Source organism: Equus przewalskii, chromosome 26 (assembly GCF_037783145.1).
Source record: "Equus przewalskii isolate Varuska chromosome 26, EquPr2, whole genome shotgun sequence".
Classification (NCBI taxonomy): domain Eukaryota; kingdom Metazoa; phylum Chordata; class Mammalia; order Perissodactyla; family Equidae; genus Equus; species Equus przewalskii.
The window spans coordinates 19,451,012-19,474,093 of record NC_091856.1 but is presented as its reverse complement, the minus strand read 5'-3'; the positions used below and the strand labels follow the sequence as shown (position 1 = coordinate 19,474,093).

At 42.7% G+C, this 23,082-nt stretch overlaps 1 protein-coding gene across 1 annotated transcript in view; it reads left to right on the top strand.

Moving 5' to 3' along the window:
• Positions 1-12,768: 12,768 nt before the first annotated feature.
• Positions 12,769-23,082, top strand: part of TNFSF8 (TNF superfamily member 8) — a 28,426-nt gene continuing 18,112 nt past the window's right edge. The window contains exon 1 of the mRNA XM_008536510.2: positions 12,769-13,283. Within this exon, the coding sequence (XP_008534732.1) occupies positions 13,092-13,283 (192 nt within the window). The 5' untranslated portion in view covers positions 12,769-13,091. The remainder of the gene's footprint in view (positions 13,284-23,082) is intronic.

Here is a 23,082-nt window from a genome sequence, read left to right as displayed (position 1 = left end):
AGTCTTTTTCCTTATGGCATTTTACACAATACAATTCCAAATACTTCATCTTTCTTTTAGTTCCTCAAATGCACCATGTGCCTTGTTCTCTCCAACCACAGAGCTTTTGTATTTGTCACTCCCTTTTATTGAAAGATGCACCCCACTTTTCTCTAATTAGTTATGTAAAATGGATTTATATTAATACGATAGTCTCCCCTTAGCCGGGGTTTCACCTTCTGAGGTTTCAGTAACCTGCAGTAAACTGTGGTTTGAAAATATTAAATGGAAAATTCCAGAAGTAAAAAATTTATAAGGTTAAAATTATGGACCATTCTGAGTATTGTGATGAAATCTCATATAGTCCTGCTCCATCCTACCTGGTACATGAATCATCCCTTTATTGGATCCCCAACCGTAGACATCGTCTGCTCCTGACATCCAACCATTGACTCATCACGGCTCGATGATCCTCCTTCTGATGTCTCACCAGAAGGTCAATAGTAGCCTAACACTACACCACAATGCCTACATCATTCATTCACTTCGTCTCATCACACAGGAATTGCATCAACTCACATCATCACAAGAGGAAGAAGGGTGGATATAGGACAGTAAGATATTTAGAGAAAGAAAGACATTCACTTAACTTTTATTACAGTATATTGTTATAATTGTTCTGTTTTATTATTAGTTATTGTTAATCTCTTACTGTGCCTAATTTATAAATTAAGCTTTATCACAGGTATATACGTATAGGAAAAAACATAGTATATATAGGGTTTGTTACTATTTGTGGTTTCAGGCATCCACCGGGGGACCACTGTACCTAGAGCATAGAATGATTGTGAGACATCATCAAGATAAGAAGATAATTGAGATAGATCACATAAGGTGCACAGAACAGCACCTGTCACATAGCAAGATCTCAGTAAGTGTTGTCGTCGTCATAATTAATGGTTACTTTACTTCCAAATTATCCTTCAGATGGCTAATCTAATATTACTTACTCCAGGAAGATTTTACGTTCCCCTAAATTAGATTGGATGCCCCAATTATACCCATTCATTATACTGGGTACCTTTCCTTCATAGCACTAATTACAATCCATAATTAGGTACATTTCAAACAATCATAAAAACAATGTGTATGTCCGTCTCAAGGCATCCCCCAGAAAAAACATCTGTTAGGATTTGTGCAGCAAGCAAGTTTGTTATTGGTCACCCTTGTATCTCTAGTTACTTGGAAAATGTTTCACACTTAGTGCTCAAAATATATGTTATATGAAAAAATGAACAGACAGCCTCTTTCCTTCTGACTGGTACCATAATCACCACACTTTTCCATACGTTTCCTTCATGTTCATTATTTTAAGAGCTCTAAAGGAAACTGATGCAGCAAGAAGCCACGTGACCAGAGACTGCAGTTCCCAGAGTCACAGGTGGGCCAGAACTCAGGTATCCATATTCTAGTCTTACAGTGTTCCGGGTATAGGCACAAAATGGCAGAAAGTCTCTGTTGGGACTGAATGTTTGTGTCCTCCTCAAATTCCTGGTATTTGGAGATGCGGCCTTTGGAGGTTATTAGGTTTAGATGAGATCGTGGGGGTGTGGTTCTCCTAATGGGATTCATGCTCTTACAAGAAGAGACCAGAGAGCTTGCTCTCTTTCACTCTGCCCTGTGAGGCACAGCAAGAAGGCAGCCATCTGCAAACCAGGAAGAAAGCTCTCACCAGAACCAAACCATGGTGGCACCAGCCTCTAGAGCTGCAAGAAATAAATGTCTGTTGTTTAAGCCACCTAGTCTATGGCATTTTGTTATAGAAGCCTAGCAGATTAATGCCATCTCCTATGGAGGGCAGGAGTCGGGGTGGGGGTACTTTGATGACTCATGAGGCCCTCAGCCTTATCTGAATACTTTCCTATACAATTAATAAGGCCAATTTTTAAAGCGTAGTTCTGAGAAAGCGTGTGGGGAAAATGCTTAATATTCACCACACTATTTCTTCTTCCTGAACATATAGAAAGACTACATTTCCCAGCATCCCCTGCACTCAGATTGAGGCCACATGATTAGTTCTGGCCAACAGAATGCAGACAGCAGTGATATAAGCCATTCTAGACCTGACCCATTGAATATCCCTTGTGCAATCTTCCGCATGGTCTTCCCTCTCCACAGTCAACTTAGGGGCCACAAGGGCTACTTGTCACCCATAACACTCCACATAAATGAGAAATAAATACTTACTTGATTAAATCACTGATATTTCAGGGCTAACTTGTTACTGCTGCATACCTAGTAGTATCCTGACTAATACAAAGAGGCAGAGTGGAACACTGGAAAAAGAAATGAAGAGGACAAGACTTTGAGGCCCAACTTTGTCATCAGCTTATGATGTGATGTTGGAAAGTCATCTCCTCTCTGACTCTGAATTTTCTCATCCACATTACTCAAATGTGAATAGGTCACCATGGATGCTCCTTGTTTTTGCCGTATATCCACCCGGAAACTGGACTCAGGGCTTCATTACATCCCTCTCTCCCACACATATACACAGCTCTAAAAGTAATGGTAAATCATACCATTTTTACTGAAGACTTTGCTATGTGATAAAGTGGGTTATACTGGGAGTGACCATATATGTTATGGCTTGGCTGGGATAGTCCCTGTTTATACCTATTGTCCTAGAGTAACCCAGTGTAATTATTAATACAAGTCCCCTTTGCCTCTTTGGCATCATGGTTTAAAGACAAAATTACAGGGTAAGCTAGTTATATCACACAAAATGTATAGCAACTCTTACCAGGCATCTCTCTGTCATACTCTTGTTATCCCTCCACCATCCTCCACAGGTCTTCCCTGGGGTCCTTTACTGGATCCTCTGCACCCAGCTCATCTGCTGATAAGGAGCTCAGAAAATATGCCAACTCGTAACTCCTCATATTTCATTGCTTCAAACTAGTCACATGGCTCTACCCTAAATGCAAGGGAGACAGATTATTGGAGACTTCATGGTGACCTTGTGTGTTCAGAAACAAAAAACAAATTGGTGAGTATGAGTAAATATTTAACCAAATGCCTTGGCTTTCTTTATGAGTTAAGCTCAAAGCACTATTCCCTGGAAACGATTTCCAGATAAAGGTGGAATGACATTGCTAATGGGGAAAATGACCCCTGATTGATAGATTTGGGCTTCTCCCAGTGCAGGACCTGGAAGCTGTGAAAACAGATATTGGTTCCTGAGGAGCTTGGGGCTTTTAAACTGGGGGGGGGGGGGGGGGGGGTCCTTCTATCCAAGTATGGAGTCTCATTACGAGGACAACACCTGTGTTGTTGGGGGGAGAGAGACAATAGCCCTTGGACTGCCATGCAGACTCCCACTGAAGAGACACTTGATGCGGCTCTCTTGGCCCACTGTGTTTCTTCTGCCATGTTCTTCTAAGTGAAGTGGACCTTTGTGGTCTTGTAGGCTTGATCATCTATCCTCCCCATCAAAGTATGGCTCTTGAAAGGACAGCATAAGCGTTACCTGGAACTTGAAATGTAATCAGCCCGACTCCAGACCTACTGAATTAGAATTGACATTTTAATGAGATCCTCAAGCAATTCGTATGTATAATTAAAATTTGAGAGGCAGTAGTAGAGACAAACCCAGGTCCAGAAGAAGTGGCCTCACAGAATGGGCGTAACAGTGGACACTAGCCAGTCTCTGTCGCTCTTAAGAACCTCTTACTCATGCCCAGATCAAATTAATATTCATGTATATTTTCCTCTTGTTGTTTCTAGTTTTTACTTGTAATCCTTTAATCACAACATTACTGATGTTCTCCAGAAGGCTCTGTAAGAGAGATTGGGTCCTTTTATTTTAACCTACAGCTAATTAATTAGCCCTCAGTCCCAATGCAGCCTGGGTGACAGCTTCCACAATGTTGCAAATGTATTAACTTTGGGCTTGTCAACCTCCATCATATCAACGCAAGAGAAAGAAGAAAGAAAGGCAGAGCCTTGTGGTCTCCGGAGTGGGGGTTTCCCTGATTCCATGAAGTCCAAGAGAGCCAGGATCCTCCAAGGGGCATGCATAGGGAAACCAAAGGCAGGACTTCATGAGAGGAGCTCACTGCCAAGAGCACCTTGCCAAGCCATGGCTGAGCTCCACTCCTCTAGGGACCGGGGAGTCATCTTCTAAGGTTTTGCCAAACTGTCAGATGAACCCCTTAGACTAATACTTTATTTGCTCTCAGTTCCCATAGAAGGGGTTCAGCCTGTCTAGCTATTGGAGAGCCATGCTGACATTTTCTGACATGAGGACAGAATAGGATATCCCAGAAAGTAACGTTACACAGCAGGAAGAAAGGGGCACACAGGCCTGTCTCAACCACTCTGCGGGCTGGTTTCAGAAAGAGAAGTTTAATTTTATTTCTTACATATTCCACATTCCCTAGATAGAGGTAGTGAAAGGCAGTACACAGTATTCAGACAAGAAAATAATAGATTTTCCTATAACCTATGGGAAACTTCTGATATTAAAAAAGAAAATAACAGTTTGACATGAATTCAGTATGATCCCAGGGTATGACTGTGTTCTTCCCTCTGGTACAGATTATGGACTGTTTCTAGTATTTTCTTACAAAAAGCAATACATATTCATCACCAATTTGGGACAAAGAAAAATATATAACAGGAAGATAAAAGAGAGAAACATGCTTGGTAAAATTGCAGCTGGGACACGAGCAGGAGGGAATAGAAGAACCCAAGAAGGAAAGGGATGCATGAGAAAAGAGAGAGAGAAAGAGCTTGGGAAGGGAGAAGGGAGCAATGGACATCTTGGTGATTTGATGGGGATGATGGAGGAGGAGTTTTCTTGTCTAGACACGCACTCAGTGGTTTATTCAGCTAGATTAGCGTCTAGCACTTCAAGTCAACAAAAGAAAGACTCAGATCCTTTCATCAAATGTAAACCAAGTGCCACTTCGTACCAGGAGGTGTTCTAAGGTGTTTTCAACATGATATCAATCTTTCAACCACTCCCAAAGTGAAAAATGATTGTTGTCACATTACCAATGAAAACAAGTGAGACTTGGGGTGCCTACGTGGACCCCCTCCCAAAGGTTCAAGCACCTATCTTACTGTGAGTACCCAACAAACGTTTGTTTTGAGTAGAAGGAAGGGAAAAGGGATTGAAGTCACATGCGTATTTCCAGGACACCTCTGAATGCTTCTCAAACTTTCACACTCTTCTCTAGCTTCCCTGAGGACAGACTTTGAAAAGAGATGCTCCACTACATATTTTCCCACTTTTAACAATTTTTGTGTTCTCCTCCCGTCATTACCGCTCTGCAGAGGCTCACGTTCTGGCATTTTCCATCTGCGAATTCTCCCTTTCTTTGCACAGCTGAAAGTTTGATGTTAAGAAGGCAAAGCCAGGTTGAGACTTATTCTCTTTCTCAGTAAAAATAACAACTATACAAAACAAATTGGTGCATTCTGTTGTGGTTCACACGTGTTCTCGCTTACTTATCCCTTTCTAACTGAAAATACGTGGCACTGCACAGCTAAAGCACCAGCTCAATTTGAAGTAGTTCAGTCGACGGATAAATCGAGTTTTACTTCAAAACCAAGACCCATCGAGCTTCAAATTTCGTAGAAATTGAAAAAAAAAAAAGTTAGCCCACTTTAAAGAGAAAAGAAAAGGTCACTTCCTGATTTTGCTAACATCAGGAAACAACACTTTAGGACATCTTTCGTTGTCAACCTCCACCCCCAGTACAGTCAATAAATCTAGCACAATCGGAGGACAGAAGCTGGATTCTACGTGCAAAATGTTTGAGTAATTCGGAAATGAGCCATTCTTCTCTTCAAAGAAAACAGATCCTGAACTTCTGAAATGTTTCAAAATTTCTCTCTCCCCACCTCCTCTCTCTCTCTCTTTCTCCCTCCTTTCTCCAAATAACATTTGTTCACCTAATTCTTTGCCCATCAGTTACGTTCCAGGCACCATTCCAAGAAGACACTGATTTTCTTACTCATCTATGTGTCATAGTTTCTGTCTGCTTCTTCTCCAAGATGTGTATGTGCATAGACTTGGAGGGAAGGACTGCAGAAGGACAGAGAGCGAAATTTGCAGGATGGAAGGCAGCAAGAGGGAAGAGATGAGGGAGAGAGTCAGGCCTGGTATCTCTTTTCCGGGACAGGCACATGTTTAGACATCATTTATGTAAATATAAGAAAAAGGGGGGGGGCCTTTAAAAAAAATGGTGTTTTCCCCAATATTATGTATTTAAAATGGGTTTATTAGGTAAATGTACAGTTTAAACATTTATTCGGAGCCAGCAAAACATGCTGTGTTGTCAAGGTGCTTATAGAGTAGCTGGAGACAGAGAGTTCCAGGTAGCTACTAAAGTACCGGTAATATGATTGCGTAGTGGTTAGAGCAACTTGCTCTCCTGTCAGGCAGATCTGTGTCAGTATGCCAGCTCCATCACTGAATAACAAGAAGACCTTGGAAAAGCCACTTGGCAGCTCCAGGCCTCAGTTTCCTTACCTGCCAAATGGGAATTTGCACTTACAGGATAATCATAAAAATTAGGTGAAATTACTTATGTAACGTGCTTGGCACACAATACAAGCTCACTAAATGTAGGTGGTGGCTGTGATCATAAAATTATTATTATTATTATCATCGTTATTGACTGGAAGTAGAAGCATGCTATGAAACCCTACAAGGAAAAGAAGGATGTATTTCTTACTGGAGTTTGGGAGTGGAAGCTCGGAAAAGAGACAGTATTTGAATAGTGACTTTAAAAAAAAAAAAATGTGTTGAATTGCCGGAGCAAGAGATGTAAGAAAGGGCATTTGATATTGCGGTAAGGATGCTGCCTGCACAAAAATGCAGTTGGGTAAGGGATAGCAGGCTCAGGATCAGAGAAAACAGTGTACCTGGAGAGGGGGTAGGGTTTTAGTGGATCAGAGGCTGAAACCAAAGCTTAGGGAAAAGCTAGGAAGGCTTGCAAATAAATGTGGCCAGGATTCCACAGGCAAAGGGAGATGCTGAAAGATTTTAAACCAGAAAAGGACGGGAGTGAACGATCTGGTAGAATTTGGGTGGAGTTTTACTCATTAACTTAGTGTCGAAGTCAAAGAGTTCATCTCAAGGAAGACTCCTAGAAAATGAGATCAGCTTGAGTTTTCCCACTTTGCACATATAGCGCCGTGAATCGCCTGTTATTGACATCAGTAATGTTATATTATACTGTTCATTTAATGGCCCATCTCACTTACCCAATCATAAGCTTCATGAAAGCAGAGATGATGTCTGTTGTGTTCATTGTTATATTGACAATGCCTAGTACATAGTCAGCTCTCAAACCCCAGAGAGATGATGTACCATACAGCACATCGTCCTGTCTTTTCTGTAAACAATACCAATTTTTTATTGATGTGGAAGGATCTTGTGTCAGCTTTGCAAAAGAGCACAGACTCATCTCTCTTCTTTGAGTGACAATAGAGTTCTTAAGGACCATCTACCTTAAGAATTTTCTAGTCCTTCAATTCTACTGGAAGTGCCTGGAGGCCAAGAAAGTGATGCTTTTTCTTTTTCTTGAATCTCCAACTTCCCTAATATTTGTTTATCATCAGTTCTGCATCATTGAAAATGATAAAACTACATTTCTTTTGAAACGTTCCATTATTTTCACTTGCTGAAATTGGCTCTTATTCTAATTCGTTGCAATGGCATGCTTTCAATTCACAGATTACAATTATCTACCATTTCAGAAGATGTTATATATTTCAAAGCACTGACCCAACGAGCGAAGGGCCCATTTCTCCATTTGAATTCATCTGCTTTTCACGATCAAAGAGAGTTGTGTAACCTAATGTGTTTTCTTCTTTGCCTTGGTTACCAGGAAGCTCAGAGCTATACAGGTTGTGTTCAACTGCTGAAACTGTCATCAGCCAGGATTTCTTAACCCATTCACTTTACTCTCTACCTTCACATCTTAGCTCCTACTTTTTGCTTTGTTTTAATGGCTTCACTTCTTCTATATCTGTGTATTTATTTTAAGTTGCCTCAAAACCTTTTTAAAGGCAGGAATAACATACATATGTATGTATGTGTGTGTGTATATGTATATATTCATGTATATATGTATAATAAACACATATGCACATATCAAATACTGAAAGTATATCTATTTCCCAGATATCTTCTGCCACACATTTCTCAGCTCCTGTGTCCCCTCCAGTAGTCTATTTTTCCACGTACCCATTAGAACATCCAGCTCCTCTCGAGTTAGTGGATCTAAAAAATAAACTTCCCCCATGAAAGCATGAGTTAGCAATGTAAACATAAGTGAAGATTTTACAGACGACCCTTAAGAAATACGTTTCTGTTCTTTTCTCCAAACCCCTTCTTTGGTTAACCTACTATGAGTTAATTTTAATAATCTAAACCAGGAGTCAGAAAACTTTTTCTGTAAAGGGTTAAGACTTTGTAACAGTCTAGACTTTGTGGACCATGAGGTCTCAGTCACAACAACTCCAGTCTGCCATTGTATTACAAATGCAGCCATGGACAATGCGTAAACAAATGGACATGACTGTGTTTCAATAAAACTTTATTTATAAAAATATGTTCTGGCCCATGACCCTAGTTTGCCGGCCCTGATCCAAACCTTACCCCCTCGTATCTGTCCTCACTGGATCCCTCTCAGTGAAGTGTCACTCCAGCCAACTCCAATGTGCCATCTATTCAAGTTAGCTCAAGCATAACAGAAGGTTCTCCATTTAATGGGTCAGAATCCTCTCTCATCAGTTGGCAGTTTCATCACATATTTTATGCTTGAAAAATACCCTGTGTGAGTTTCTCCTCCTCTCACATTTACCAATAGTTTTAAAAAATATTTCTTTCTACCACATACAGTGATCACAAAACAAATTTAGATAAATATTAAAAATATATCAGCATCTGTATAAGCTATGGTATCTTTATAGCCTATAGCTATACTTGAGGTTAGAAAGAAGGTTCAATCAAAGGGCAGAAAAACAAGTCTTCATGCCAACATTCCTCAGCCACGTGACCCTGGACAGTAATCTTTCTATGCCTCAGTTTTCTCGTCTGCAAGATGGGGGTAGGAGTTCACCCGCCCAAAGGCCAGTGTCTGGACCAGAAATCCCTTGGAAGCGCTCTCTGGAACTTAGGTCATTTCCCAGAGTAGTGATTTCCAAGTGATTTCAGGAATGAGAATTCCCCGGGGTGCTTGTTAAAACACAGATTGCTGGACCCCGGCCTGAATTTTGATTCAATAGGTCTAGGGTGGAGCCTGAGAATGTGCAGGACCACCTAGTTCTGCTCCTGCTGGTCCAGGGATCACACTTCGAAAGCCACTAGTCTCCATGATGGAGATCCCACATGCCCTCATTTGAGAAAGTAATGGCAGAGCAGGGCTGGAGAGGGGTGTCATACAACAAGTTCTTCTTCATTTTTTCAAAATGGAGTTCCTTCTTGAAGGAATAACGAATGAGTTTTGTGTGCCCACTAAGTCTCAGACACTGCAGCCACACCTCACTACTATTCACAGGCCGAAAGGAGGCAAGGGGTCACTCTCACGGGGCCATGTTGGAACATAAAGGCCAATGGGCAGCCAGGTGAGCCATCTGGGGAAGGATAGGGAAATGGGAGACAGTGGAGAAGCGTGAGGCAAATATACCATCACACAATTCCTTTGTATAAGCCAAACTTCTAGAACTTTCTCTTTCCATAAGCACAAAATCAACACAAGCATTGACTGAGAGTCGATCATACACAAGCCCAGTGCCAAGTAAGGCAATGTGAGATGCAAGGAAAGTGCAGACTGCCCTCAGGGACTCTCCATCTTATGTGTTCACACACTTGATTATCATATGTCAAGACAAACAGATAATTAGATGCAGTCTTACTTAGTATGGAGATAGAGGGTTCTGGAGAGAGGAGGTTGGTGGACTTGAGAGAGCTGGACAGGCTTTCCCAGAGGAAGTGAGATAGGCTGGCAGGGTCCTGGATGGACAGGAAGGATCTGAAGTAGTGGAAGGGTGAGGAGAAGATGGCCAGAAGCCTGAGTGCGCCTGGAATATCAGCAGAGGGGATGAGAATGAGCATAGGGGATGTCTAAGCCTGTCTCTACCCCTCCTTATGTGAACGCCCTCAAATCATTTCCATTTCTTTGTCTCAGTTTCCTGATCTGAGGAACAGGAGTTTTGAGCTAACTTGCAAGTTTCCAAACTTCGGGCCATCTTGGAGAGACCCTGGGCCACTCGAAGGTAAATGAGCAAGCTGGGCTCGGCCCTTCTTCTGGTCCCACCTCTGGTTCAGCCAGAGAAGCTCTGCGTTCTTACATTTTTCACCCCTTGTTGAGTTTCACTTCCAGAAAGGATTTGAGAATCACTCAACAAGAAACTCTGTAAAGGCTTTTTCCATTTGTGTATTGGGTGGCTGAGTAGAAAAGAGAAAGATGCCAGTTAACACAAGGGATGGGATCGCTGGGTTGGCTGGGCTAGCTTCTGGAACAGCTTGGCAGCAGAGGGGAGCTGAGCCCAATGGGGACAGGAATTAGGGACCCATTGAAGGTTCATGAGTGGAAGAGTACCACAGGGAGGTGAGTGAAATAGGGCCACGAGTGCTGGAGAAGCAAACTGATCTGAAAATCTCAAGAGCCCAGAAGGCTCTGAGTAAAAACAAAGGGTGATTTTTCCCCCTTGTCAGCCTTCCCTCCCAGGACACTGTACTGTATGCAAAGCGGGTAACTGTAAGACAAACATTTTTTTCCACTGCCCTTCTCAGCCTCACGGGCCTTCAGAAAGACCTGCACTTCAAGCAAAGCCCTTTTATTTTTCAACACCCACAGCTTCCATTCAATAATCACAAGTTTTCCACTTTCATCAAAGAGACTGAAGAGAGAGGCCGAGGGAGCAGCCTATTCTCAGCAGCTCTGGGCAGACTACAGAGCCCCCGGCTACCCACTCGCTGCCCGTGCCCACCACAGGACACAGCTTTCTCCCCAGAGCAGCCAGGGACACACACCAAAAAACACTGGCTAGCTTCATTCCCATCTCGATTACCAGACCAAATGAATGCATGCACCTACTTCTTCCAAAACCAAGTCCAACTTGGGATCAAGGGGGCCTCAGTTTCCGTGACTGTAAAGTGGGTATATTACCTACTGCTCTATTTAGCCCACAAAAACAATTTACCTCTTGATGGCTCTTCCATCTCCAGGATCTATGATGTTACGAGGTCACTGGGAAGGAATATCCAGACCAGCTCCTAGTGTCTGACCCAACTCGAGTGATGCTCAGCAGTTTGGGATCTGCGCAAGGCAGCATTGGGAATCCTCCAAGCTTGGTTTTGGACACAGGACATTTCCCCAGGAGGACGTGGGATTTCTGCTGCCTCTCAGAGATATACTGCAGCCAAAAAGGGAGCAGAAAAAGGAGGGGTGCTACAAAGAATTGGGGACTTCCAAATGAAGTCTTCAAAGAGCCCTACCGGAGGCGGCAGCGACGCAGTGATTCACATTTTAAATGGTGTTTGGAAGTGGAGATCGTTAGTAACCACAGATGTGACCAGCTCTGTCCCACAGGGAATCTATCTACTGTATCTATCTAAATTCCAGACTGGGCCCCAGGGGAATATCTAACCGGAATGGTCCAACACCCTCTGCCAAATCTATTCCCATTCATGAAGTACGCTTACATCACCATCTCACTTGTTCTTCACGGTGGCTGTCAGCGCAGATGGGGAAAGGGAGGGGCATAGCAATTTGTACAAGGCCTCAAGACCAATAAGGGTCCGACTGACATCGGACCTCAGGTTTTCAGCCTTTGAGTGCATAAAGGTTGGAGGATTTAGCATGGGCTTGGGGACCAGCCAGGTATGACTATGCACCTAAGTTATTTCATTCATCCATGGTTGTAACTTTGCTTGAGACGCTTTTCACTTTCTCTGATCCTCAATTTTCCCGTCCGTGAAAAAGAAAGGTTACCTGCCTCAAAAAGCGGAGATGAGGGTGGAGCGAGGCAGCGTGAAAAGCTCCCAGCACCGTGCCCGAGTCAGTAGGGGTTCAATGGTGGCAGTCAAATACATACACACACCACACCCAATAGGCACCACACACATACACACAGAACATGCACCACACAACACAAATGCACACCACACATGCACCACAAACACAAACCACACATGCATCACCCACATGCAGCACACGCAGACACCACATACCCACCACCCACACCTAGCACACGCACACACTGCACGGAACACAGCCCCTCCCACATTCCACGCCACACTGCTTCCCCACCCTCACCCTCCTCGCCAATTCCTTCCCCTTTTTATGAGTTTTATAGCAGGTCCAGGTTTATCTGCCAGTTTCGCAGATCCCAATACACCTTGTAGGAATTTTTGTTCAGAAGATCAATGTTTCCAGACTCCTGCTTTCAAACAATATCTTTGAACCTGTCCCCACACTGCATACTGCCACAAGCCTGTCCCCCTTTGGATAAATCTTCACATTTTCGGGCTCTTCCTTCCCAGATAGCTGGCAGCATTTCCAGTTTTCAGCAGAAGCTGATCGAATCAAACTGAAGACTTTTGAGTCATTCTACTGCGGTCCAAGGAATCCAGTCTCCCCAGGACATTCTCTGATGAGGTCTTCTGAGCCGCAGGCCTCGCAAAAGAGAATGTGCTGTTTCTCAAGCAGGAAGGCGTTTTGTGGCTGAGTCTAAACTGAAACAGGAGTTTCTTTGTGCGCGCACACACACACACACGCGCGCGCGTAGGGAAACCGTCATTTTCCTACTCGCGCCCTCTGACATCAGCCACCTTGTCTGTAGCTACAGTTTCTCTGCACTCAGATATTAATCCCAGGAGGTGAAAAATGAGCCTCTCCCCCACCCTTGCTGCCGCCTTTCGCCTCACGCCCCCAGAGAAGAGTTTCTTCACCAGGCAGCCGGTGAAGGTTTTTTTCCAAGTCACATGATCCAGGATACAGGGGAGAATCCTTCTTGGAACGGAGATGGGCCCAGAACCGAATCAGATGAGGACAGATAAGGTGTGATGTGGGGGAGACTATATAAGAATGGACCCAGGGCTGCAGCAAGCACTCAACCGAGTGGCCCCTTCTCAAGACGCAGTCATGCATGTGCCAGGAGGCTCCGTCGCCAGCCACTTGGGAACCACCAGGCGCAACTACTATTTCACCACGGCCACGCTGGCTCTGTGTCTCGTCTTCGCCGTGGCAACCATTATGGTGTTGGTAGTTCAGAAGACGGTAAGTGGACTCCTCTTTCTCGCCTCTCCTTTCTTATTTATGTTCCATTTTCCCCAGAGAGAGAGCCTTGGGGATAAACTAATAAATTGATTGAGAGCCAAAGCAAAACATATATCATGTAGAGAAAGGGAGAAAAGAAATGGGAACTTAACTCTGAAATAGTTTGCATTTTTGAGAGAAAAATGTGGTGAGCTATCATTATTTCAAAACTTCCCTGTCTTGTATAAGCCAAGAGAAGGGAGAGGAGCTATCAGCCTCGAGAAATTAAGATTTAAATCTTGCTGAGCCAGCGACTTGTACCAAGGAAGGAGGCCATAAGGAAACCTGATAATATATTTGCCCAACTTGCTATCATGGATTCAAGGTCTTCAGATCAGGTTCCAAGGATCTATATTTTTGGTCCAAATGTTCCTGAGATTTCTAAGGCTTCATCTATAACCAGGAGATTTTTTAACAAGGAGCTAAGTTTCAGAGGCCCAGGGCTGTAAAGGAAGGAGGCAAGAGAGAAGACCAGGGCTACCTAAAGCTTTGGGCATTTCAGTGTTAAAACACCAAGACGAATTGAACGCTCCCTCCGTAGCCACTGCTTTGAACAGCTTAGGCTGTCACAAGAAACAGCACAGAGGCAGAACGCAGAAATGTTTTTAACACCTGTTCCCTCTAAGACTTCTCAGAATACTAAAACTACAAGCAATTATGGGTACACATTGTGGAGTCAAACTGTTGCAGGAAATTTACTTCATCTGAAGTAAATGGTAAGATTTGTCACCAAAACAGAAGAGATGAAGAAGGAAGCTTCTTTGTATTTTAGGAAAGGGGTGTTTACAGAGAATCCACCAGTATGTGTTTTATAGAAAATACTGCACTGATAGGATATACTGCTCATGAATTGTTTTAATGAAGTAAAGTTTTTGTTAATTTTGATAATTTAAGAACTCTACCCCCACACCCCCAAACATACCCTGCCAAAGTGAGAACATTCTGTTGATTCCTTTATTCTTCCCATTTTTCACAGTATGAAGTCCTGCAAAATGTGTTCTGGTTTTCCTTTAATTCTCAGGCTGAATGCTCTATAGCTTATCGATTGCTAAAAAGAACCAGGCTTTAAAAGACTTTGGTATCTCTTTCTCAAGTGTCATCCAGCTTTGAAATTTAAATGAAGCTCTAAGGCTCATATCTCTTAGAGAAAGAAAACAGAATGGCCAACATTTGATTTAGATAGTAGAATTTAGAAAACTCATCACTTAATGGGCTCATAGACATCTACTAAAAATAGTGCTCTTGAAAACATTCCAGGGCACGTTTTTTTCTGTAGAGGCTCTATAATTTCTGTAATTCTAATTTGAAGTAAATCAGAGGTGTATCATTTTATAGCAAGGGCCAAAGAAAAGAAATTGAAGTGGACTTCTAAAATTTCTTTAGTTAAGCTTGAAGGGAAGAAAGAGAGAGAGAATGAATGAAAGAAGGAAAGAGAGATGGATGGATGGATGGATGGATGATTGGATGGATAAATGGATGGAGGGATGATGGATGGATGGATGGATGGATGGTTGGATGGATAAATGGATGGATGGATGATGGATGGATGGATGGATGGATGGATGGATGGATGGATGGATGGATGATAGGAGCAGGGGGTTGGGATGTGATTGTGATACATAAAGCTACAGACACCTCCAGAATGGTCCTTATTCAAATCCCAATTTTAGTTAAACTAATTCTTTCTATAAAGGAACTGGAGTGGATCTTTCTGCTTCGTTTTTGTAAATGTGGAAAAAGAATAACAGAAAGAGAACAGGGCTTGAACTAAGTCATCCTGAGAAACGGGTAGAGTCAAGAATGCTTGATTGTTTAATGAGAACAGCATTCCCTTTGCCAATACAGACAGCAACAAAGCACTAAGACATTGTGCTCCTACTCTTCTCTTGGAAGCTTTATCTTCTTGTGCACCTGTTTCCTTGACTGACCCCTCGTATTTGGCTATGTAAAGATTCACTTCACAATCTGATTGTATGGTGTGGTGTGCTGTGATTTCTTAGCCTGAGAAATATCAGTTACTTACTTAAAAGCTAAGGCCTATAATACTAATTGTGGTAGTCAATGTTAAGTGTTTTACACATTTCATTTCCAAGAAATTATTCAGACATTAAGTGTTGTAAGAGTCAAGAAGAGTTATCCCCTTGAGCTTGATTTGTCATGGGAAACTTCCTGTAGCAAGAGGGAAAGCAGGCTAACTTTAGAAAAGGTAGAACTTAGACCAAGAAAAAGACTCTAACAGGACCTCTGGTAAAGAAATCCCTGCGAGAGACCCAAGGAACTTAACCTCACATCCCAATTATTAAAAAAAGGAATCAGTTGATGGCTACATAGCACTCTATGTGTGAGGTTGGATGGGGGCAGGGTTGGAGAACCATGAGAACGGTTTTTGGCCTAACAAGTCATAGTTCTAGGTAAAAAGGCAAATTTACAGACAAAATTTAAAACAAGATAAGTCATAATATATAATAAGTGATGGAAGGTAGACACATAGGGCCACCATAAGACCACAAGTTAAGGAGACAGTGTTTTCCCAGGTTTAGGAAAATCTTTTCTGGAGATTAGAGTTTCAGACTAGCTTGAGAAATGTGTACAATTTAAAAGAGGTGGAGAGGGAAATCAGAGGAGGGGTCCCTCCTGGCCAATGGAGCTGTGTGAGCCAGAGATGGAGAAGAGAAGATATAGACCATGTGGGAAAATCAAAGATCACCCTGAGGTTTGGCCTGAAGATCAAATAACTCCCAGGTCAAACTCCTTGGGAGAGACAAAGAAGGCACTTGGGTTTCAATCTCAAGTATTTATTGAGCATCTACACTGTGCAGGACGCTGTTCTAAGCAGTATGGATACAGCCTTGAACAAAGCCAACAGAATCCTTCTTCCATGTTGCTTCTGGAACTTACTGTCTAGCAAGGTCTATAAAGTCTCTATAGAGGTTTCATTTTGTTTTACTTACATTTAAACCACTATATTTGTTATAAAATATTATGTTCACATGGCTTAAGAAAGGTAAACAGTGAACAAGGAAGAAGAAAGAAATCAAAAATCTGTTATACCCTCTCCACTCAACCACCAGCCCCCCTTCCCTGAGATAACCACCATTGACAGATTCTTCCATGTCCTCCACAAAAATCTGTGTGTCTACAAATATATAGTACACACATGTCATTATAGTAAACTCACAATTTTGCACCTTGCTTTATTGACCTGACAGTGTATCATGGAGACCCTTCCATGCCAATACATGGAAGTCCATCTCATTCATTTGAAGAGTCATAGAGTGTTCTCTTGTATGCCTGCTTCATAACTTTTAGAGAAGGATGCATGTTTTTCTTTAGAATTTTTGCTCACTCTGCACATCTCCAAGTATATCTGTGGGATAAATTCCTAGTGGTGGGAATAGAGTGCATTTTTCACTTCAATAAATACTGTCAGTCATGGGGGCCGGACCCATGGCCGAGTGGTTAACATTCCATGTACTTCGCTTCAGAAGTCCAGGGTTCGCAGGTTTGGATCCCAGGTGCCAACCTACTCCCTTCATCAGCCACGCTTTGTGGAGGCATCCCACATACAAAGTAGAGGAAGATAAGCAGCATGTTAGCTCAGGGCGAATCTTCCTCAAGCAAAACAAGAGTAGGATTGGCAATGGATGTTAGCTCTGGGAAAATCTTCCTCACGCACACACACATACACACACACAAACCCAAAAAGCTGTCAGCCAGCCTCCAAAGAGATTGTACCAATATACTCTTGAGGGAGTAAAAGTCCTACCAACAAAGACGCACCTCTTAGTGTCAATATGGAAAGAATGAAAATTGATTTATTATTGAGTAAGCACAACATAGTACACGCACATATGTCAGGATGAAATGCCACACAATTTATACAGTGAAGCAAAAGGAAAAACTATAAAATTTCTCTTATCTCTTCCAGAGACAGAAGTTTATATAAGGAGATGGGCTGCAAGATTGACACTAGAAGTCTTTACATTTCAAGGGGCTCTGAGGTCTTCCATCTTAGGGACATCTCTGTGTTATAAACCCAGAGAGTGGGCTTATCCAGTCCCTGGAGAGATTTATTTACATTCCAAAAGGTTGCAGCAAGGACCCAGGATCATTAAGTTTTCAAGGAGAATCTTTCTAGAAAGAAGAGAAAGCAGCTGCCACCTCTTCCCTTTATTAGCAAAGAAAATTCCCTTTTTTAAAAATTTTATCCTTACAGTACCACTTAGTGTCCCCACCAAGAGTGGAGCTGAGCACCTCTGAAGGGGTAGTGATTGTTGGAGGTGGTGGTATGGTTTTTTGATTTGCTTATAAGCTCAGATAAAATATCGGGTGAGTTGAAATGCCCTGTGATGCTTCCTTCTACCCAAGTTACTCTCTCCAGTGCATTCATTTTATCAATGAAAAAAAATCCACTGAGAATCTTTTCAGGGGCAAGCCCTGTGCTGGGCTGTGAGGGAAGGGCCCCCGTGGACAGAGCAGAACCTCTGCTTTCTGGGACTTCTCTAAGTTGGGGACACTTAGAGTTTGAGTTTGGGGCAGAATGACACAGAATGCCATAGATCAGAGGAGAGGAAGACAATTTCTGCTTGGGATGAGAGACGAGTTTGCAGAAGAGCCAGAACGGAAGCTGAGCCTCCTCCAAGAATTAGAAGGATCATGCCTTATGCCCAAAGTTTTATTTTGAAAATTTTCAAACCTGTAGAGAAGTAGAATGGTAAACACCCATATACTCTTTCACCTAAATTCGCTGTGTTAGTATTTTTCCATATTTGTGCTCTTCCTAAAGTATATATGAAAGTAAGTTGCAGACAGCGTGACTTTTTGCCCACGTCTATCTCAGCACCCATTCCCTACTTACAGCAATGCCGTTATCATGGCAACGAGAGTTAATGTTAATTCAGTAATATCATCTAATAATAAACAGTCCATATCTTAATTTCTGCACTTGTCCAAAAATATCTTCTATAGCTGTTGTGCCTTGTTTTGTTTGGGTATCCAGAATCCACTCTCAAGGTCACACACAGCATTTGGTTATGTCTGTTTTAATCTAAAACACTGCTATTTCAAGCATGGTCCTGGGAGCTTGTTAGAAACGCAGAATCTCAGGCCCCATTCTGGACCTACTTAATCAAAATCTGCATGTTAACACGCTCCACGGGTGGTCTGTATGGACATTAAAGTTTGAGAAGCAATGATGTAACAATCCCTCCAGCCCTTTGTCGTTTCTTTTTCATGACATTGACATTTTCGAAGTGTCTAGGCCAGTTCTGTTGCAGAAGAGTTCATTTTTGGATTTTTCATAGTGTTTACTCATGATTATATTCAGATGAAACACTTTTTGGCAAGAACAGTACATAGGTAATGTTATATACTTCTTATTGTAGCACTGTCACAGGCTTAGGTCAGACTGTCTCATTATAGGTGATAATGGTTAGTCACTTGATTAAGGTAGTGACCACCAGCTAGCTGTTTTGTAAAAATGCTTTTTTCTTTCTTATTAATAAGTAATCTATGGGGTAATACTTCGAAGACATAAAAATTTGGCTGTTCTTGATGATCCTTCTCCGAATCAGCTAACGCACTGAGGCTTGAAGAATGATGAGTACCTAATTCTATCATTCCTTCCACCTTAATTAACTGGAATTCTTGAAGGGTGGAGAGCTCTCCATTGGAAGGATGGTGGCAGGTGGAGGTGGGGCAGGGCATTCCAGGTCAGGCAAAAGAGTGAGCAGAGGCATAAACCCAGAGGAAGGCAAGGTGTCAGAGGTCAGTCCAGACTGCACAATGGGGCAGCGGGAAGTAGACCTGGGTGGCAAGACTCATTGATTGAGGAAGGTGAGAGGAGAGGATGCCACTCCCATCAGCAGACTAGAAAGATTTCCCAAATCCATTTATGAGCCCGGCTCCAGACTCATCCTCCTGTAGCCATCCCCCCACTCCCTGGGGAAGGAAGATCTGAATGCCTGTTGAGTAATATCTTTAAGCCCTTGCTATTCAAACTGTGGTCCCCGGCCCAGCAGCACTGCATCATCTGGAAATGCAAATGTTCATTAGAAATGCAAAACCTAAGGGCCCATCCCAAACCTACTGAACCAGAATCAACATTTTAACAAGATCCCCAGTGGCAGAAGCACTGCTTTAAGCCACTCTGGTCCAATTCTCACTTTCACTAACCATACCAAAACAAAGGCTGCCAATAAAAACATAGTCTTTCTCCTCCCCAGGAGACCTCTATGACCTCCGTCCACTTTCTCAATGAGTGTCAGGAGAATTTTCTGCCCCAGCTTCATCCTGCCCTCCCCTAGAGAGGCAGTCGAGCATGACTTTGAAGAGCATTGCCTTCCAAGTCAACACCCCTGATTTTGAATCTTTTCCCTGCAATTCACCATCTGTAGGACCCTTTGTAATCATTAAGTCACTTCTCTAAGTCAATCACTAGCTCTTGCAGTAAAGATCAAATAGAATAATACATGTAAATCATTTAACCCTGGGGGATTAAACACCCTCATCAAGTGCTTAATGATCTTATCTTGAAAATAAGAGACATTCATGGCAAAGGTCTCAGTGGCCCATCTTACAAGACAATGTGAGACCAGCAAGGAAAGGAATGGGGACCCTCCCTGGCATATTCCAAACATTAGTTGCCTTTGGCCATTTTCAGTCAGAGAGAGTATCTTTTGTGAAAAGTAAATTTGGGAGCTGATTGCATCTGCACAGCGTTGCTCTGTGAAAAGAAATGAGCCTTTCAAAGTATTGGGACAAATTAAGCACGTCATTAGGATCAAGGGAGTAACCAAAATAGCTGCCATTTTCGAGTACTTGCCAACACTTTATGTACAATATCTTATTATGTCCGCAACAACCCAGTCTGGGGAAGGATTATCAGTCCTCTTATCATGATGATTAAAAGAAACAAGGAAACAGAGTTCTCGGCAGGGAAGATGAATGGGATCAGGTCACTTCACCTGGGAATGAGCAGGTTAAAGATGACCTTCTTCTCTCCAAACACAGAAACATTTTTGGGGATACTCAGCAGACAAGCAGAGTCTGAAACAAAAGTACACCCAAGGAAGTGTAGCTGGCTGATAACCATGGAGATGAAGTTTCCTGAGCTACTCAGTGGCACTGAGAATGACAACCTAGGAGGGTCCATTTGCTTGTGCTGTGTCCAACCTAGGTACTGTCTACCTCAAAGTCAACTCACTTGGTTCACACTTCCCCAGCCAGGACCCAGATCCCCAGGCAAGATTTGGAAGAGAATTCTAGGACTGGCCAAAGAGGAGTTGATGGATGGCACTCAGCATAGTGCCTAAGGGCATAAACAGTCCTCAGCAAATTTTAAAAGTTATCTCTTTATACCCTGCTTTTCCATCTCCAAATGCAAAGACTGCTAATGGGAAGGGAGAGGAATGAAGAATGAGCTTTTCTATCCCTGGCTCTGAAGATAGCATCTTCTCGGTTTCCTCTTCTGTAAAACTAGCTTGATGGACTGAAAGATGTCTAGGTTCCTTTCTGACTCTGATTCTCTGATCTTTTCTACCATGGGTATCCAGGGAAGCTATGGAGACCTCATCCAGGGAGCTCTTTAAGAATAGTCACACTTCTGTCCTGGATGTCATGGGCCCTGGATGAAGTTTTAATAAAAGACTTCTTTTCTGTACTAAGATGCTTTGGTTTTGACATCCTCCTGCCTGAAGTTAGGAAGCCAGGAAGCCCTTAAATGACAGACAGAGGCCTCTCCAGCTCCCATCTAAATTAGATCCTCCTCCCAAATATTCTCTCTTACAACCTTGTTACCCAGATGTGTTCTGTGGGCCAGGAGCATCAGCATCACCCAGAGCTTGTCAGAAATACAGACTCTCCAGCTCCACCCAAACCTGCTGAATCAGAATTTGCCTTTTAACATCTCCCCAGGTGATTCATATACACACACATGCACCATCTTGAAACGCTTTGACTCTTTTCACTGTGGTTCTTGCCACAACTTGCAGTTCTAGTTATATATTTATTTGCACATTTTTTTTAAAGATTTTATTTTTTCCTTTTTCTCCCCAAAGCCCCCCGGTACATAGCTGTACATTCTTCGCTGTGGGTCCTTCTAGCTGTGGCATGTGGGACGCTGCCTCAGCGTGGTTTGATGAGCAGTGCCATGTCCGCGCCCAGGATTCGAACCAACGAAACACTGGGCCGCCTGCGGTGGAGCGCGCAAACTCAACCACTCGGCCATGGGGCCAGCCCCATTTATTTGCACATTTTTAAGACAGCTTTAATGACTAAGCCATAAAGTCCACAGGATGTCTTCCAAGGACTAATGTAATGCCTGGCACACACCAGGCGTTCACTCATCGTGTACTGGATGTCTGAATCTCTGGTATTGTGTCCAGCTGCTGGTGGCAGCTGGGTTAGCTCCACTGGGTTTCCTCTTCCAGCATTCTCTCCCTGTCCCTGGAGACTTTTCTGGGCAGCTGATGAATTCAACAGTCTTAGCACCACATTTAAATGTAGAAGTTTTTCTCTGTGCATTCACACAGTCACCCTTGGCCGTAAATGAGGTGTTTACTAAATTTTGAAATGCTGTTTGTTGTCTCACAGAGGCAACATGGAGGGAAATTTTTCGATGTCAGGTTTTCCTATGAACTGCATGCGTAACTGAGAGACCGCAAACATACAGCATTGTTAGTTAGGTTCAGAGCTTCCAACTAAAGCAATAAAATTATAGATGATTAGAAAAATGAGGGAAGGCTCTTCCAAGATAAGTTCACTCTCTTTCCCCCGAAAACTTGAAGACCAAAAGTTTATATTGCCTTCCGCCAGCTCCAGATCAGTGCTATGCCAGAACTTTGCTGTCAGGAGACGTTCTGGACTCATGACAACTCCCCTGGGGTAGAGAGGAGATCCACTTCTCAGAAAACAAGTTGTCAGTGGAAGGCAAAGGACAGAGCCCCTAAGGAAATGGTGGAATAGAAGAGGACCTCCAGGTGGTCCTAGGTGTTTGTGCGGAAGACTAAGAAAATAAGATGGGGCAGCTGCTAACTTCTTGCTCTGGCAGAGGTTGGGAAGTTGTTTTTATCCTTGTAAGTGCTCACACCTCCCTAGGTCTTTATTAATATTTCAATCCAATGTGCCATAGGAGATCCCAAACTGGACAGGTCAAAAGATGAATAAGGCATTTCATTCCTTATTGGCAGGACACTGGAGGGTGTCTCCATGGCTGAGGTGGGGAGAAGGGGGAGAGAGACTAGTTAGTCTTGAGGAACTTGTTAGAGCTGAAGAACTGTGCCCACCTGCTTCTGCTGACCACATACTCAGAGCAGCCCAACAAGACCTCTCTTTAATGCCATCTAATCCCCCAGCCTGGGAGGCCCCCCATCAGGGGACATCTGCTTCCATGAACCTCCTCCTTATCTGTGTAAATATTTCTCTATATATATGTATGTTTGTAATAGAATAAATAATATAAAATATAATGTGAATGTATAAGTATATAATATACATCTGTGTTTATTTATAAATATTTAGACATTATATTCAAATATAAACCTGTGATAAATCCACGAGGGCAGAGACAAAATCTAATTATTTATGGTATCCTCACAATACTTAGCATATAAACATTCAATTAATTCAGAATTTCCAACCACAGGAGAGATAGAAATGTACCTTCCCAGGTATGTTTACAACCTACTTTTGATGAATCAAACATGGAAAAAAAAACGCATACATTTATACACTTGATTGTTCTTATGTTGACCGAAGGAGG